The sequence below is a fragment of the Aythya ferina genome, assembly GCF_964211825.1.
Source record: "Aythya ferina genome assembly, chromosome: Z".
NCBI classification, from domain to species: Eukaryota; Metazoa; Chordata; class Aves; order Anseriformes; family Anatidae; genus Aythya; species Aythya ferina.
This window is the reverse complement of record NC_140299.1, coordinates 30,227,769-30,246,853: the sequence shown is the minus strand read 5'-3', so window position 1 is coordinate 30,246,853 and position 19,085 is coordinate 30,227,769. Positions and strand designations below refer to the sequence as shown.

At 38.6% G+C, this 19,085-nt stretch overlaps 2 protein-coding genes across 11 annotated transcripts in view; one reads left to right on the top strand and one right to left on the bottom strand.

Annotated features, from left to right (window-relative positions):
- ERMP1 (endoplasmic reticulum metallopeptidase 1) overlaps positions 1-19,085 on the top strand; it is a 43,712-nt gene that overhangs the window by 17,716 nt on the left and 6,911 nt on the right. For 5 of the 6 annotated variants that reach the window (XR_014687236.1, XR_014687237.1, XR_014687238.1 and 2 more), the window contains exons 13-14: positions 1,186-1,301; positions 1,791-1,954. Coding sequence is in view for 3 of the 6 variants with exons in the window: in XM_084504313.1 (XP_084360439.1) it covers positions 1,186-1,301; positions 1,791-1,954 (280 nt within the window). In the remaining 3 variants the exon portion in view is untranslated. Of the gene's footprint in view, positions 1-1,185; positions 1,302-1,790; positions 1,955-2,993; positions 5,473-19,085 lie in introns of those variants that run through there. The other variant, XM_084504311.1, reaches the window with a different exon arrangement.
- The window catches only part of RIC1 (RIC1 homolog, RAB6A GEF complex partner 1), a 49,619-nt gene continuing 40,085 nt past the window's right edge, over positions 9,552-19,085 (bottom strand). For 3 of the 5 annotated variants that reach the window (XM_084504306.1, XM_084504308.1, XM_084504307.1), the window contains exons 18-26: positions 18,390-18,506; positions 16,806-17,534; positions 16,331-16,489; positions 16,087-16,220; positions 14,842-15,128; positions 13,827-14,021; positions 12,423-12,600; positions 12,087-12,275; positions 9,552-11,750 (exon numbers count right to left, since the gene is read on the bottom strand). In XM_084504306.1, the coding sequence (XP_084360432.1) occupies positions 11,465-11,750; positions 12,087-12,275; positions 12,423-12,600; positions 13,827-14,021; positions 14,842-15,128; positions 16,087-16,220; positions 16,331-16,489; positions 16,806-17,534; positions 18,390-18,506 (2,274 nt within the window). In that variant the 3' untranslated portion in view covers positions 9,552-11,464. Of the gene's footprint in view, positions 11,751-12,086; positions 12,276-12,422; positions 12,637-13,826; positions 14,022-14,702; positions 15,129-16,086; positions 16,221-16,330; positions 16,490-16,805; positions 17,535-18,389; positions 18,507-19,085 lie in introns of those variants that run through there. The other 2 variants (XM_084504309.1, XM_084504310.1) reach the window with 2 other exon arrangements.

The window sequence follows — 19,085 nt, the reverse complement described above, 5'->3', positions numbered from 1 at the left end:
AACAAGGCCAAGTGCCGGGTCCTGCACCTGGGGCGCAATAACCCCAAGCAGAGCTACAGGCTGGGAGAGGAATGGTTGGAGAGCTGCCAGGCAGAGAAGGACCTGGGAGTGATGGTGGATAGTCGGCTGAATATGAGCCAGCAGTGTGCTCAGGTGGCCAAGAAGGCCAACAGCATCCTGGCTTGCATAAGAAACAGTGTGACCAGCAGGGCTAGGGAGGTGATCGTCCCCCTGTACTCGGCTCTGGTGAGGCCGCACCTCGAGTACTGTGTTCAGTTTTGGGCCCCTCACTACAAGAAGGACATCGAGGTGCTTTAGCGGGTGCAGAGAAGGGCGACGAAGCTGGTGAGGGGTCTGGAGAACAAGTCCTACAAGGAGCGGCTGAGGGAGCTGGGCTTGTTCAGCCTGGAGAAGAGGAGGCTCAGGGGTGATCTTATTGCTCTCTACAGATACCTTAAAGGAGGCTGTAGTGAGGTGGGGGTTGGCCTGTTCTCCCACGTGCCTGGTGACAGGATGAGGGGGAATGGGCTTAAGTTGCGCCAGGGGAGTTTTAGGTTGGATGTTAGGAAGAACTTCTTTACCGAAAGGGTTGTTAGACATTGGAACAGGCTGCCCAGGGAAGTGGTGGAGTCACCATCTCTGGAAGTCTTTAAAAGACGTTTAGACGTAGAGCTTAGGGATATGGTTTAGTGGGGACTGTTAGTGTTAGGTCAGAGGTTGGACTCAATGATCTTGAGGTCTCTTCCAACCTAGAAATTCTGTGATTCTGTGATGCCCTTTTTCCACGTCACCTCAGCTGGTAACAGAGGAAATCTAGAATAGCTACTTTCCCCAGAAGAAAGCTAGCTTCCATGCCTGAACAGAAATGTAGAATTTTATATTTTTTTTACTTATTTACTTTTTAGTTATTTTTTATTTATTTTATTGTTTTGTAAAGTCAGGCAGATCAAAGTAACAGATAAAAACACTAGTAACTGTTGTTCTGTTACTGTGTCCTTTAAATATTCTACTGGCTGCAAGCTGTTAAATTTTAACTGCTTTCTGCCACCATAAATACCTTTTGAGTATTTTGTTTATTAACAATGCGGTCAGCTAAGCTATACAAAAACTTACTCTTCTCATATTTTAGCACCTCTGACTGTTGCATTGAGATAAAATTATAACATTATATATTTATTTAAACAGGAAAAACTGGTATCTTCCTGCTCCAGAAATTTTTCCAAGAAGCCCCATTCACTTCAAAGTTCTGGCCAAAGAGCTAATGCCCTGGAACTCTGTGAGGTTAAGCTTTGAAGTATCTGGTGAGTGACTGAAGCTTCTATTTTGTGATTTATTTTTATGCCCATAATAGATAAGGTTCTAAGTCTAGTACTGCAGGTTACAGTGCCGTTCCTAAGATAGTGAGTTTTGTGTGATTGGCATGAATTAATTCAGTTTCATAACATGCTAGAAGCTGTGGGTGTTGTGTTGCAGTTGTTATTTGGGGGACTGATATCTTGTCTATTTTAAGTAAGCTTTGATCATTTTTAGCAAGTCCCTTCTTGAAGTTCATTTTAGACCTCTGTCCATTCTTTACATCGTCATCTAATTTGTCTCACTACATAGAAATAATAGAAGCTTCTCTAGAGAAGACAGTATAGCTCTATCTTGTGTTGGAAGACACAGGTAGTAATACATAGGTTACGTGTTACTATTTAGGAAAATACGTTATTGGAATGAAAGGAAGGAGGGCAAACGTTTTTATCTCCTTTCAGCTGTTCATACATCTCGATACATTTCCCTGTCTACAGGTCCAAGTCACATGTCACTGTATATTCGGCCACACAGAGGGTCAGCTCTGTCTACCTGGTCTCTTGGAGATGGAACGCCAGTAGCTAGCATAGGAGGAGACTACTTCGTATTTTACTCCCATGGGCTGCATGCTACACCATGGAACTTCTGGATAGAGCTTACAGTAAGTATGCTGCTGTTGGAAACGTGGTGACCCCTTGGTCTTCTACTTTGTCCCTCTACTGTGTGTATCAGCTCATACATATTTCGATGCTTTGTCTTCTAACTTGCCATTAAGTCAAAGGGAGAACATTTTCCTTGTTTACACAGTGTTAGGCCTTAAGCTTGGATTTCTCTCATTTTAACTCATAGTTCTTGAAGTTTTATCTTTATTGCTGTTATTTCACAGATCTTTTTCCTGTTGTAAACAGTTCCCATGTCATATATTTTGTTAGGGGGAAATTACAGGGAATCCTTGGTAGGAAACTTACCTGTCTTGATACTGAAGAAAATCATAAAAATTTTGTCTTCTGTACTGTACCTCTGTTTGGAAGCAAGGCTTCCAGCATTCCTATTCCAGTGGGATTTATGATCCCTCATTCCCACTGTTAAACTGCCAATGAAGATTTTATTTTTTCAGATCTGTGAGTTACTATCACGGTTTTAATAACGAGGCTTATTATAGGTTTAATTTTGAGGAAATATTACTAGAACTTGTGGAAATTCAGAAAGTTTGTTGTTCCTTCTTAGATCATACAGTATAAACATGTAACCAAGTAATCCTTATGAGGATACCTGGTAAAGGCAGACAGGAATCTACAGCATAACAAGCTTTGTGAGATCGATAACTGCAAAGCCTAGGCATAAAAGGCTTTTCATTCTAAGCGTAAACAGTAGAAAGATCAGTAAAAATACCATGTTAGTGTCCATGTCTTGATTTGCTAGCAAAACGTATATATATACAAATGTTGAATTTAGAACATGCAAGTTTGACATGTCATAGGCCCTGCGATATAAATACCTAGTTGCAATTTCAATTTAAATTTAACTTCTCATGATACTGACACAGTTGAAGATATGAAATGCTTTAACTTACAGAACAATAACCTGTGGGATGTAGTTTGTTGCATAGGTAAGTCTGTGGAAAAGTACATCTGGATTGGGTTTACACGTTAAACTCCACAAACAGTCATAAATACCATGTTGCCCTCTCTCACTTGCAGGCTTCAGAAAAGCATTCTGATGGAATAGTCTCCCTTGCCATAGCAGCACACTATTTTTTTGGGGAAGATCAAAAATCACCTCAACTCTATGCCTTACTGGAGAGACTTCCAAACTGGACGTTTTCTTCTGGTTGGTCCTGCACCTATGACCTTTTTGTATTTTAATGTTAACAGTAATACAACGCTGATAGGGTGATCTCTCTCCAACATAGGATGCTGTCATAGCAAACATCCTAACAAGATAGCACAGACTTTCACAGTAATTTAAAATACGTTGCCTGAAAATGGTGTTTCTTTGGCAGTTTGGCTATTTAAAGGCTACAACTGTCTTGGGGAAAAGGTGATACCCTGTCAACTGAGCTGGTTCTTCCACTGAAATGGCAGTTTGACCAGTGAGTTTCTGAACATGAAAACTGCATTTTAGGAATAACGTTAGCATAATACAATGGCAATTGTAATGAAAGGGCCTCATTAAGTTATTTTAATGTAACAAAAAATATAACTGTACTTCACACACACCCGCCGTCCACTCAGGGGAGGTTCAGACTGGACATATGGAAAAACTTATTTCCTGTGAGCATGGTTGAACCCTGGAACAGGCATCCTAGAAAGATGGGTGATGCTTCATTCCTGTCAATGTTCAAGAGACATTTGGGTAATGCCCTTAATAATATGCTTTAACTTCTGATTAGCATGGTCAGGCAGCTGGACTTGATGGTCTTTACAGGTCCCTTCCGACTGAAATACCCTTCTGTATGGGTACTATCACGTGCCACTCCTATCCGTCCTATTAAAGTAAGGCCTTCAGACTTACTTGCAGGTGGCTGTTTACATGATGGGGGAAAGAAGCAGCAAAGCCCTAACATTACTTGTGTCACTGGATGAAGTCACTGAAAGTTCTGATGCCTGTGAAGGTTGCAAATGTACAATGCAGAAAACCCAGTATTCTGGAATGTGGTAATTATTTATCCAGATTAACTTTACCAATTAATATGTTTCTTTTAAAAAATTTGGTTCCTACCTTTTGCCTGTCTTTTTGGTGTTGAAACTTGGGTGGGTAAGTTTGACCTGTCTCCTTGTGCAGGTGTTCCCTTTAGGATCTTTTAGTATCAGCATACAAGCATATGACTTACTCTTGTATGTAAGGCTGCCAAGGAACCACTCCTTTGAGTGGATGTCTTATAATTAATCCAATCTAAATTTCAAGTTATCTTCTGATTTACTAGAATTAGCGAACTTTTGGTATCTCCTTTGGAGAGACTTTTTTTACTAACGTGACAATATTGCACTTTGCTGATACATATAATTGTTTCTTCAAGTATGCTATTGTTCCTTACGGAAACCAGCAGTCATCTTTAGAAGAATGTATGATATCTCTGGGTCGCTTTTCTTGTTTTTATTTCCACAGGATGGATTTATAAATGTCTAAATGATCTAGAGTATCTTCCAGTTTCAACAAGCTTTGAATTCTGAAGCCACTTACCTGTTGTTGTGTTTTTATTTTTCCCTTTACACCCTACAGGTTTTTTTCAGTGCACTGTAATAATTGATGTTAGTTTCTGAAATTCAAAGAGCTCTGTGCACTTGAAGAAACTTTTAATTTTTTTCCAAACTAAATATAAAATATTGTGACATCAACACCATGCTATGAATTACACAGATTCATGTTTTGCCTCATGAACATTGCCAAAGAGCATGCAAAGCAGACTTTGTGCATGCATCACCATTTCAAGTAGAAACATGCTAATACTGGGAAGCTTACAAGGCATATGGAAGAAATTTGTGACACTTTAATATGTGTGAGCTGTGACAGATAGCAGAGCAGTTCCCCATTCAGGTATCGTCCCTTCAGATTGGCCTGTAGTTGTGTAGGTAAGTGGCAAGAAACAGTTACATTTGCTGCAAGGTCCATTTGCAAACATTGTTGACTGACTCATGGACTAGGGGCAGAGATTTAATTACTGTATTTATACTGAACTGGACATCAGTATCTTAAAACCAGTGTCATCCTACATTAACGTGAATTGATCATCACTTGCTTGATTGTATCTGATTTGAAAGTACAGTCTGTATACTATGCATTTATATTTAAAAAACAAACTTGTGCTATTAATGTTTTGGGAAAAAAAAGCTTCAGAACTGTTACGTGTCTTGAATCTCAACAAATGCTGTGCGTTGTGCTGTAGCCAAAGCACAGCTGGTTAACTAAAGCTGCACTGATATTTACTGTCTTCCCCTGATTTGATTCTTATTCTGTTCTGTGTCTGATTTATAGCTTTTTAAAAAAGTGCTGTGTGAAGAAGTCATACTGAGAGCCAAAAATGTCAAAATGCCTGTTAGCAATTTCTGGAACTTCCGTGAAGCAGTAACTGTTGCTAACTCAGGATTTAACCTTTATTAAATAATTTAATTATGAGGGATGTCTAATTTGTTGTAAATCACTGGATTTATAAATAAAAGTGAACCTTAATCAGTAAAACTTGATGGTAAGCATGATTGTTAAAGACATATTTGAGTTGTTTTTATTTCTTGTGTTAATGTTGTATTTTTGCTTTGAGTGGAAGTATTGCTAAGTGATACTGGAAACATCTGGAGTTAGAGCTATGTGGAATACGTGCATGGCCAAGGAATGTAAAAAATTATCTGAGTGGAGGACTCTGGCCCTAGTTGCTTGGACAGAAAAGTTTTCCTTGAAACAAGATACATTTTGGAGGAGGAATTGGTAGCAGAGTTGCAAATACTTTTCAAAACTGGTAGTTGAGAACAAATGATATTGTTGATCACAGGCAGAAAAACACAGTAGAAAATTTTGCTGTTTGTGTGTGTCTGTTTCCCTATTCAATAAAAGCAGATCAGTCTGCTGCTGCTGCGGTTTCTTAATTCTCATACGAAGAACTGCATGTCTTACTCCGTGAAATAAACACAAAGAAAGCAGGTGGTGATTTTGAGGATAGCAGGGCATAGGAATAGAAAAAGGTTTTATTCTGAGTGGGACAATAAGCAGCTAGTTGACTGGAATTCACCTATATTAATCTGAGATAGTTCACATGCACAGCCTTTTCTAAGCTGCTTTGCTTTATGTTAATTCTGGGTCTCCCCTAATTTTTGATGTCTTTAAGAGTCTGTTACATTATTTATTAACACACATCATTCTGTTATGTATCTAGAGGGAAAAGGGCTTCAGAAATACGTTACTTACCAATGTAAGCGTGTGTTTGCAAAGGAGGCCTGTGTCTGTTGTGACTGTGCAATCTAATGCAGCATCAGAATGTGTCACGGTGCCTTCAGATTGCATGTCAAGTGAAAGTATGCGTTTGCAGAAAAAACGCTGGGATAAGTGCAATGAACAGGAGAGTTTCAGGCACGACACATAAAAGAACAGACAACTGAACTAGGTGGAGCTGTTCTTTATTAGCAATACCTGTTTTAATGTCTGTTCAATTTAGGTTGAGTTGTAAGCCTGCTGGAAAACGCTAATCAAATAGACAAGATTTAACAAGTCTGTACAGACCTAATTGTAGCATATAGGACAGAGCTGCTGAAGAGTGCTGCGTGTGTTGTAACGTTCACTATTTTTTTTTTTCCTTTTCCCTTGGGGATAGAACCTAATTTGGTGCTTGATAATGATCTAGAAGGAGTTGGCAGGATGACAGATCTTAAAATCTGATATGCAGCATTAGTGAAGGATGGCTGAAAAAAAAAAAAACAAAAAACAAAAAAACATGGAACATCAATAGCCCTGAATTACGTGCTCTAGCCACAGTTTTGTGATATGAAATTGCTTAATCAGGGCTTTTATTCTGAACTCAAAAATAGTCCTGAAGGTTTGTAGTATTTAGCCTAGAAAGGAATCATTCTGTCAATCTAGTCTGAAACTCTGGGACAAATACCAATAGGTTCAAACAAATTTAAGTTAATTACCTAGTAATAAATTAAGCTTCAAAGACAATAGGTACAGATGGATTTAAGTAAGTGTCTTAGTTGTCCATGCATGTTTTGTTTGGGGATGTTGGTTTTCTGTGTGTGTGCATGTTGTTGTTTGATAATTGATCAATATTAGAGAACTTTGTCATTTAGCTTCAACTTTCAGTTCTGGGTTTTTATAAAGCCTCTTCTTGGCGTTACTAATTTCAGATGGTACATGGTATGTAGAGAACTCATTAAGATCTCAGGTTGCATCTTTATTTCAGAGTTAACTTAAGAGTCATATGAGAAAGCTGCTTGGAAGAAAAAAATTAAGGTGTCTAGATACACAGTGGATTTATGGTCTCTGTTCTGGAGACTAAAAAGTAGCTTATTTAGTACTGAACTTTGATCTGTCACTTTCACTTTCTGCTCTTTTTGTTTTCTGCCTGACTGGCTACAGATCTTTTTGCTACAACAGTGCTGGAGCTGAATTTTCCTTTCTTTCTTAACGTTTAATTTTTCTTTGCTTTTTTGTTGTTGTTGTTGTTGTCTTTCTTTGATTTGGTATGTCTATAATGAAAAAAATCTTAGTTCTTCCTACCTGTTCTCAGATTGCATTTCCACATCGGCACTTGCATTATATTCACATTACGTGCCCAACTTTATCTTTATGTGATCAAGAGCTGCCTGCCAGGTACGGATGAGAGAGTATCGATTGGTATCTATTCCTTGTGTAAATAACCCATTTAAAGAGTTTTCTGCACTTTAACCTCACTTATGAAAATGGAGGTAATTAATAGTATACAAATAGAGCAGCACAAAACCAGAAAGTCAATACATGGTCCTGTCCTCTCCGTTATGAGTTCAAGCACTGGGATTATTTTTGCCGGTCACTGTTAGCGAACATTCATCTCATTAACCACTACAATCTTTCAACAGTCTTCAGCACTCAGCTATAGAATAAACTATCATGAGACAGTAAGTAGTGTCTGTGGCTATTTATTTTTTCTTAAGGCTTTTTGTCCCTTTGGTTGTTGCAGCTTACTGCCCTAAACAGTGGGTGACTACCTATTGTTTTATAATCTTATTGTAGCAGTACACAGCTTTTTTTCCCCTTAATTGATAGCAACAAAAAAGGGCCTCTTTTGCACAGGTCCCAGCTAGATTACGCATTAAAGTATTTCTATCTACTTAGCAGTGGATCTCAACCTATAGCTTATAGGAGCTTTAAAACTAGCTTTTTACATTTGTTGCTTTGCAACTGGCTAAAACAGTAGTTAAAAATAAAAATTAATCTACTTTAGCTGACCAAAGTGGTGGTTTAAACTTCCCAAAGAACTATTACTTCAGTCAACCAGTTCTGCAAGTACACCCTGTGAGAGTTTTCAGTGAGCAGCAAGTAACCCAGCATTGTTGCTCTTTTTCAGCTGACATTAGTGTTGTACAGGATGAGACCCAAATCAAGAAAACATGGTCATGAGCAAATGCTGGTGAAGGATGAAATGTGTTATCTTTAAATATAGACATTAAATGGTTATGTAGGCCGGCCTTGCAAGAACTAGGGCTGCCTGCTTTATGTTAGCCGGATAAACGAAGTGAGAGGCAAGCTGGAATGCCATAGAAAATGTTGCTTCTCAGTGTGTTAAATGTATTTTCTCTCCTGTTTGGGTTGAGGTAATAGCTCTTATTTTGCAGAAGACTAAATGTGTGGGGTGTTAACCTGGGCCAGCTTCTTAGCTGCTCTCCCTCTCCTGAAGAGGATGGGGGGAAGAATGTAAGATGAAAAGGCTTCAGCAGTGAGCTAAGGACAGGGAGATCACCGCTGATTACCATCACCAGTAAAACAAACTCAACCTGGGGAAAAATGATTTAATTTATTCCAACCCCACCTTCTTCCCAGGCTCAACTTCTGAACTCCCTTGTCCCAAGTCCTCTGCTTCCTTCCCAGCAGCACAAGCCAGGCTGGGGCAGTCACTGCTGCTCCTTCCTCTTCAGGCTTTCCTCTGTCACCTGTGGGGTCCCTTCCAGAGCAGTCCCTCTCCCACCTGCTCTGGCATAGGCTGCCGTGGGGATATCTGCTCAGAAATGGCCCCCTGGGCCTGCAGGAGAGAACCTGCTCCCCCATGGTCCATTCCACAGATTGCAGGACAGCTGCTCCTGTAGTGCCTTGGTGTCAGTGGGGCTATTTTTCATTTTTTCTCCCTCACACCTCTCTCTCACTTACAGCTGCTCCGCAGTGCTTTTTACTCTTGAATGTTACCACAGCGGTGCTCCCAGCATTGCTGATGGGCTCAGCTTTGGCCAGCAGGGGGGAGGTTGGAGCTTGATGGAAGTGGCTGTCTGATAGTGCCCCTCCTAACAGGGGCCACCTCTGCAGCCTACTCTGCTAGCACAATCTTTCCAAATACATCTCTTTCAAAGCAATAGGTGTACTTAACTTCCAAGATGCACTAATAAAGCAATTTTCAACGTAGAAGCCTGATACCTTCATTCTGTGAAACAGGCCACATGGAGACAATGCAAAAGTAGAACACTTCATCCGTTATTTCCTGTGAGAGTTTAGCTTCTCCAGGAAAACATGCAGGAATTGTGGTAAGGTTCACTACCAGTGGCTTGAAGTGTGATCTTCCACAGGAGTAACTTCAAGTAAGGTTGAATACATTTGTCTTTTAATTACAACAGCAGTGGGATTGAAATACAAAATTAGCACAGATAATTTGCATAGAGATAATTACTACTAAAGTACAAACTTCTAAAAGTTCAGAACTAAAAAGATTTAACTGCTAAACAACAGCACAGTAGTAAGATGTTTAATACCAAGAATCTTAGTATATCAGTTAATGCATGTGTTCACTTGTACAGATCCAACCCTGAACAGCAGAAAGATGGCTGGGCTGGGCTTACAGCATTACCACAGAATCACTGAAAAATATTAACTTGGAAGCAGTTTTTATTTGTTGTCTTAACATGAAAACTTATAGATTAAATATTTTTTCCATAGAAAAGCTTTCTAAATATCCCCTTAAAACAATGGATTCTGAAGTCCAATCACAAGAGGCTTGTAGGTACTAATTTGGAAGGAAGTATGATAGACATTATCAGTAACCAGTAGCTATAATGCATACTAAACTTAATGCTGGGACTCAAACTGGATTTCTCTGCTGTAAAACTTTGATATTAGTTTCAACTCTTAAGTGGAGATTCGAGCTCCATTCACTAAAATCTCCAGCTTTCCAAGTAATACTATTATTGCACTTGTACTGGTTGTATTGGCTTAATAAAGCCATTTTAAAGCAACCATTTAATATTTGTACATTTTAAAGCACTTGATCTTATCTGCAAAGGAAATAGACAATAAAACCACAATTTATTTCAACTTCATTGTGAATGTTGTTAATTTTTAGAATTTAAATAGATTTGCATTTTGTAACTACGCTATGGAAGCAACAGATGCTGTAACTACCTTTTGACGACTTGTTTGGTCCATGTCAGTAATCAAGTGATGTTATAAAAAATAAACTAGTTTATTTTGTATAAAATGAGCAATGTTGCATTTTTGTTCAGATTGCACAGTACAAACAAGCTAATATCTAAATTAATACTGTTACAGGTAGTTATTACATAGGGACAGCAGCTAGAAAAAATAAGGTACCTCAAAGCAACAGACTTTTGCAGCCAGCTTTCCATAACATTGTATGAAAGTTAAATAAGTCTTAGTTACAAGTATGTATATTATAAAATGTTTGAAAATTGTTTAAGTATGAGCTGTTAAACTAATTTTTCATAGCAAGATTATATGATGAGTATTTACATTTTAAAAATCCATTTTTTTCAGAAAAGAATTTACAATGAAATAAATAACCTTCAGCAATCCCTTAAACCCAACTATAAGATCTGTAAGTGGCAGTTAAAAAACAAAAGAAAACAAACAAAAAAAAACGAACAGATAAGCCACCTTGTGTCACTGCTAGGTCAGTAAAGTATGCCTCATCCAGAAAGAAGTGCAACTCTGCTTTATCTTTACTAGGAATCTAGAAACATGCGTGATACATATGGGTACCTTCAAATATGGTACAACCTTGAATATTTGTACAAGAGTATTCACAAAAACATACAATATATTTTACACTCCTTTCATACAAAATATTGATATCAAACCAATCTGCATTGATCAGACATTTCTTAGGCAGGCAAGGTGGGAAGGAGAACAACTTTTAGTATCCACTTTACCTTTTAAACTCAAGCAAGAGATAAGATAGTAGCTTGTCCCAAGTAAGCTGTGATGTAGAGTGACCGATGAACATTAGCTGAGCCTGTATACATCGCTATTTGCTGTCTCTCGGCACTATGAAGTATCAAAACCTAAAGCTGCAGTCTGAAGATTGCATCAAAAAAATCTTGCCTTCTTCTGAAGTTGTTAGATGAAACTGCTCCTTAGTTAAATTATCCCCAATATAGATTTGAAAGATTAATATAAAAAAGTTCAACTCCAAAACACGGAAGCATGTCTAGAGCTGGTTTGCTTCCTTTCACACCTGATGTTTGGGACGTAGTTCATCTTTCATTTAAGACACAATACAGTCGTAACTGCCCTCTTGGAATGAATCCTCATCCTCTGTCTTGGACTTGTCCTCTTCATGTCTGCTAGCACTGCTGTTGCCAGCATCACTCTGAGGATTAGTGCCGTGGCTAATCAAAGTCCTGCTTTCCTCAGCTCTGGTGTTTGCTTGTTCTGTAATTTTTGAAGGATTCACTGGCTGAAAAGCTTCAGGCTGCACTTGCTCTTCTGCTATTTCACTTAGCTTCTGGATCTGTGGTTTGATGATATTTAGAAATGGCTTGTACCCAGGGCTAGGAAAATAAAGGTATAGAACATCTTTAGTGAATTAGCAATGGTACTTTTGTCAAATGCCTGTAAAGCAGAATTTATTGGTAGATACTTGCTATAAAAAGGTGTATTCTAGTGTACTTCCTGTACAGAAGTTGTCTTTTTTAATGAAAAAAAAAGCGATCATAATTGAACAGTAGAAATTGGTGGTGTTTTTTTCAGTCTTAAGTGACTGTCTGTCCATAAATTTCCTGCAGAAGTGTATTAAACTTGGGGCTGAGATGACTCCCAAGTCATTTCTTTGGATAACTAAGTATCCGCAACTGGAACAGAAATGAAGGTGGAAAAATAACACTTACCAGTCTGTAGAAGCCCATTTGTCAACAGCATGGAGGCCAGTCTTGATATTCTGACAGATTTCTCCATCAATATCGGAGGATTGCATTACACTGAAAACTTGGTTGATTACTGAAGATTCTCTGAGGATAAGACCTATGATGATACACCAGTCCAGACATCCTGCTTCCATGAAGATATGTAGCAAGTACCTATATGGAAAAACACTCTTCTTAGTTCTTTTCCCCCCAGCCAGAGACAAAATCCCAAAGCGCAAGCAGTATAGAAACACTGCAGGCTGTTTCTTTCTCATAATGCTGGGTATTAGTCATTCCAAGTTTCAAATGCAAAATACTTACCGCAGCTGGACCTGTGACTTGTGTGGCCCTTTACTGGCCAGTTCCAGAGAGATATGTTCAAGCTCTGACTGAGTTAGACTTAGGCTGGAGAAGTTCTCATCCACCATGGTCCAGTCACCATCCACCATAGAACTTGTTTCAGTCAGGTCTGTTGCTGAACCAATGCTGCATTCGTCACCTATCAAAAACACTCAGAAACATAAGGGGAAAAAAACTACTCACTTTACTAAGACTCAGAATTTCTTAACTACTTCCTACAGAAAATGATAAACTACACAGTAGTTAGCCACTGCTGGATTAGTTTTTAAATTATTACTAGAATTCACCTGACAGTATTTCAAAGATTATTAATTCACTTTAAAAACAAACTGTTTCAAAATGCTTATCAAAGTCCATTGAACTCAAAGGTCTTCGTTCAGCTCAGAAAAAGGTGAGATACTTGTCTATAGAAATGACAGTAGTGGCAGGCAGCAGTACAACTGCAGAGAGATTTTTTTTCCTCATTAAATTCTGTTGTTGTTTTTTTGTTTGTTTGTTTTCTGAAAAAATACATTTTTGCAGTCTCAGAAGTAATAAATACAACAAATAGGAATGAAAATACAGGAAGGCAGTGCCCAAGGAGAGGTACAGAACCTCATCCTTCATTTTTTAGAGCCCATCAACCTGTTAAATAGTAGCTCCAAGTGCTTTTTTCTCTTACAGGAGGCTCTAGCATCTTGGAGAGATTGTACTTCATGCTCAGGCTTTGCCCTAGTAAAGTGGAAATCACAGGATATAGATGGTTGAAGATGTTGCTCAGTGCTTGAGGACAAGAAGGAGTAGGGAAAAAAAAAGATGAGAAATCTTTCAGTCTTAACAGTTGTCTCTTGCTGGTCAGAAAGTGCTGCACAGAGAATCTTATTTCCTTTTATTTTCTTGAGCTCATCATACATTTGAATTTTTAGAACAGCGATAAAAAAAAAAGGTTTTTGGGAAAAAAACACTGTATCAGACCACACTTTCCTCAAATTCCTCATTAAAGAATGCATCTAACGTCTTTTAAATAATCCAAAAGCACAAAGTTCATGCACTAAAACACTGCTGACCTGGGCAAAAGGCAAAAATAAACTTCACTCTTCTCAGACAGAGTACAAATATTAAATTGCAATTTACCATCAAGGATAGGAACTTCACGAAGTATGGATTTCATATTCTACCTCAAATACTCACAGATGTATGACATGAGTATATTTCTGTTATAAAAATTTCAGGTCAATTTTCATCAGGTCCTCTATTTTTTCCCCTGCATTGTGGTATCAGCAGTTGAGAAGCAACAATACAGTAGTCACATGCAAATATGAGAATGTAGGTGCTTATTTCCAGGTGCATTTTTCCAATAGGCAAGTACAGGGAAGAGTGACTAACCTTTACTTAGCAAAGGAGAAAGGAATGCATCTTGCATGTGTGGTCCATGGGATGAAGCTGTGTCAATTTCTCTCTGAGAGGAGCCAATAGCGCCAAGCCAGCTGCGACTCCTAGGTGTGCTTGAAACCCCTGTGTCCATTTCCATAGTTACAAAGGTGTCTGCAGACTGAGATTTTAGCAGCTGTTCCCCCATGGCTTAAAAAACAAACAAAGGAAAAAAAAAAAAACACACCAAAGGACAGATCATATAAACATCAAAAAGGAAGTTTGGAAAGTTCTCTCCAGACATTTAGGGAAGCTAAAACTTGTAACTAAGTCAACAGTCAATTAATTTGTTGAGATCACCAGAAGCAAGGGAATGCAGTAAATTCCAGTACTTCAAGAACTTCTGGTCAGCTTTTTATGTCAGCACTGGCATCAACAAAACATCAACTAATGAAGTATTAGCCTCAATAAAACTAAGTAACAGGGCTGCTACTACTGGGCAGAGAAAGCCTTGGCAGCTACTATCAACTGTGCCCTAAGAAGGTAAACCAGAGACTAATAATGCAAAGAGGTTTACAGCAAGCTTTCAGAATTCTAGTCCTCTACCACATGGAGAATTTCAAAGATTAGGAACATTATTTTTTAATATAAAATAATTAAGTACATTATGTACATCCTAAAAACTGTACAAGTTTTGATTTTTTTAATATAATAATTTTCCATAGCAGATATACATCAACAAACAGTATCCCAGTTCAACTTACTACCTGCACAAGTCATATCCACTCCAGTGCACCTAAGAAAGTAAGAAACCTCAGAAGAAACAGTAGTGTAGTCAGACTGTGCAAAAGATGAGGTCTATGCTAAACAGAATCCCTTCAAAAAACACACCCTGTATGAGAAGGCTATGCAGGTCATAAGCCTCAGCCTGTTCTTTGCTTGGCTGAATTGAGGAAGGAGATATTCAGACTGATGGGTGTAGGATTGCAGAAGAGAAACCTAGTCCAAATCAACTCAGATGTTACAGCACCTGTCTTGTACTTTCCGTTCTTGAAAGGTGAATTAATGGATGAAGCCGGTATGACTGGGAATGGCCAGAGGAAATCCTTGTGTAGCTTTTTCAAAGCGAACACAAAGTCTTCAACACGAGCAGCTCTGGCTCGCTCCTTGCACAGCCAGCCAATCAGCTCAAAGCCCAGCTGTGCAGCAAAACAACCAAGGTCTTTCAGCTTGATTTCTTCTAGCAGACGCCGAGCATGCCGCCAGAGCATCATGTCAATGTACATGTTCTCAGCACAGTCACTGTCTTTACTCCACCTATGGACAAATCAGAGGACAGTCACATCCGGTGCTGGACTGAGTTGTAAGGATGGCTGGCCACAGCCACAGTACAAGTGGCCACAGCAGTTTCTACCACTCCTTCCTGCTTACGTTCTCTAAATGATCCCATTGCCACAACGGACAAGTGAAATAAAGGAAGAAAATTGCAGCAGCAACAGCATCTATTGAGTTTCAAACAATTCAAAATGCAGAAAAAAATAGATAGAAGAAGCTGATGCCATTGCAAAGTGACTTCTGAGATACAGCTTTAGAAAACAAGACTAACTTTAACCTAAGACACTTCCTTTCAAAACTCTTGTGATAGTACTATCTATGGAAAGTTATTATCTGAAAGAATTACAGTTGGTAGTGAAATTGTTTTGAAAGTCTTATATAGGAACAAAACAAAACCAAGATAATAACGAATCCTACCTCTCTGCTTCTTCTCAATATTAATACTCATCAATATGAATTCTGTGTACAGCAGTTTGAGGGAGATCTACCCAAATGTATAAAAGACTTCATGGCTCATCAACACACTGCTAGGTCAAGATATACACAACAGCATTGTGCAGTGTATTTTATGACACTGTGAGGTGTTAAAGACATTTTTCAGCAGAACAGATCCTCCTAATATGAGGCCTGTGTTACAGAATCACAGAATTTTCTAGGTTGGAAGAGACCTCAAGATCATCGAGTCCAACTGTTCTCACTAACTAAATTACTACAGGGGCATCTGCTGGATTTTGGTGAGCAATATCCATTTAAGTGTGTCACTATATAAATACACGCATGTATGTGAATGTGTCTTCTCCCAGGAGGGTAAGAAGGCTGTGGAGGGAGGTGATGACAGATTTGTCTCTAGAATACAATGCGCTTCTATAGCTTAAACTAGGAAGAAAGCTAGTACATTACCAAACAAAGTAGGGAAGGAGAGAAAATTACTACCAATTACCTTTTTCCAGATGGGCCAGAGGGCATACTCAGTGTTTTCGTCAAGTTAAATTTGCTGTGGAGATTCTCTGCTGATTGGGATAAACTAATGCTGCGATGTCTGAAGAATTCAAAGCCACTACTTGAACTGGGTTCCTGAAACCAAGAAAACACAGACTTGAAATCAACTGAGTAAACATGCTACATGATAGCAAGATTAATCATTCAAGTTTTGATGTGTAGTATTTACTATTTTCACCACAGACCTGAGTTGTTGGTGTAGCTGGAGGTGTCTCTGTTTCTCCAGATCCAATGGCTTTAAGAAATCTGATCATATGACGACAAAGATCCCACTTTCCCTGCTCTAAGGCAGTGTTAAACAGGAGAGTAGCATGTTGTCTGCTAACTGCTGGAACTTCCATATTCTGCAAGTAACAAAGAATAATTAAGTCCTTTGCTTTTGCTGTTCTGTTGTTGAGCAACAGAAAGATTATTAAGTCGAGTCATACCATGTCACATTCAAAAATAAGAGAGATTAAAGGAAAGAGCTAGCTTTCTACCTTTTTTTTTTTTTCCACCTGTAAGCTAACAATTTGCATTGCCTGATATTGTCCCCTTCCCCACTGGGCATAGTCATTGAACTTAAAATGTGTTCAACATGTGTAACTTTGATTTAACATATTTTAAGTAACATAACCTCAGTAAATACCACCTTTCTTACAATATACAGGGTACCGTTACCTGTAGGATAATAAGATAAGAGGCAGCTGTGTCCAAGTCCTGGGCCATTAAGCACTCTTCAAATAAGTCCTTTGGGTTTCCAACAGCAGCAAAAAGGTAATTCCACAGGGCATACTCTGTCTTCCTAGCACAATGGACTACTGTCTGCAGGAAGAGGGGGAACTCTGTAATGAACTTCGCCACAGTGGGAAGCAGAGGGTCGGGAATGGGTTCCCGCGAGGTAGCTTCTTCTTCCAGCACTTCATGAAGCATCAGTTCTAGTACATGAGGGAAGTATGGTAATGTGGCACAGGAGTGAGCCAAAAGCAAGGCTTGTTCACCAAGGTTCCTAACCAACAGCTGGCGTAAAATGTGATGGAGGTAGATCTGAGAGGTTCTCTCAACAATGGAGAAAGGAAAAAGAACCTCTAAATGTTCTCTAGCACTGGTTTGAGTGTATAAACAGTCATAGAGCACAGTGTCATTAACAGCACCAAGAACCAAGGCATCTTCAAACAAAACAGCCAGTGGGTATATGTTGATGTGGAAAGGCAGCATGATCCGTCTTGACAGAAAGGAATGTGGTTTTCGATGATCTCTGGGAAACAAGGGAAGCCACACTTTCATACCTGCCCCACCACAGCTGAGCCAAAGAGCTTCCAATAAGTGGCGTTTCTGTTTGTTGATCCTGCAAGTAGTCCACACATTTTCAACAGACTGGGCTAGAACAACCGGAGCACAGAAAGGCAGCTATAAAAAAAAAAGTCATTTCATTGTACCTTTTTTTTTAAACCCTTCACAAGAGCTCTTCTTTCAGCTAAGAACTGTTCTCTCTGCAAAGTACCTGTAATATATTACCTATGTTAACTCAATAGACACTTCTTTCCTTTTTCTAACCACCTTATAGCACTCATGAAACCTGAGGGGAGAGGATAAGGGAGAAAGCAAAAACCTGCTCTCTCCTTCTTCAGTTATCCAAAAGTCCAAAGAAGAAATGACAGAATTACTACAAAAACAAAATCTGCTAGCGTTTGATTGAACTACAAATGAGTCTTAGTATAAACTTTTCAGATTTCACTTTCCTTAAGTCCTTGTTTCATGTAGCCAAAGGGTTTTTCAACAGCACAGAAAAACTAGTACTTGAAAATTCAGTATGTGATTTTTATTATTGTTGCTTCTAAAAATTTTGTAGATATATTCTGCAAGAACAACATTTCATAAATACGTAAAACAGTTTTAGATAGACTGGAGACTTTCTATTATTACTGCATACCAAGTGTTGCACAGGACCTTTACTCTTAAAAACTTACATTTTTCATTGCAACACAAATAGTAAATACTTGTAGTAAAAACAAGTTTTGAATACTTAGTTAGATATTTACACAGGTAACTAGTAACTTTTCATAAATTCTTGGAAAAACATCGTGGGAATTGTATTTCCAGCTAACAATTCAGCTTGTAAGTATAGATACTGCCTTGTGTAAATACTTCTTTATTTTCTTTTTTGACTCCTGTACTGCTTCGTTTCACAAATTCTCCAGTTATTGACATCTTTTAAGCCATACAAAATATTACAAAATACATACAAAATATTACATCACTCACATGCTTCCTTTGATTAGGATTATTATCCTTATCCCGTATCTGGGGTCCAGATCGATCCCGTTGCAACATGATGAGCTGTCCTGCTAAGTTTAGCATAATACTTTCAGCCTCACAAGCCTAAGGAGAAAAAAGTTTTAATGCAAATCACTTGTTTAAACTTTTTGCATGGATCATTTTATCCATAACCACAATATAAACCCAGAATAGAAAAAGTAAATTAACTGCACAGCCTCTGCAAAGAGAGCTCACAACTATTATTCATGGACTATAAGATGCTACATTTTTAGTTACCCTCCAAGAGGGATTCTGACCAGAAAGGGACTAGGACAGTGCTCAGCTTCTGCTTCTCAGGCAAAACAAAAAACAAAACAAAACAAAACAAACAAACAAAAAAACCCTATCCAACAGGTTCCCTGCAGTTTTGCTTTCCAGAACTAGCATGCATAAGCAGGGCATGTTTGAACTCCACACACTTCTTTCCTTGGATGTTTCATACCTGGAGCTAACAAGTTACAAGATAAGTCGGTGTATAAACTTGCAAGATGTTAGTTACCTAGCTGTAACTACATTAAAGCCAACAGCCACCCCCTAGTAAACTTAGTACTCTGTTCATACATGCCCACAGTTGATCAGATACTTCATTAGATAGATGGAGACACGTCTCAACAGTTCTTAATCTGAATTGCATAATGCCCT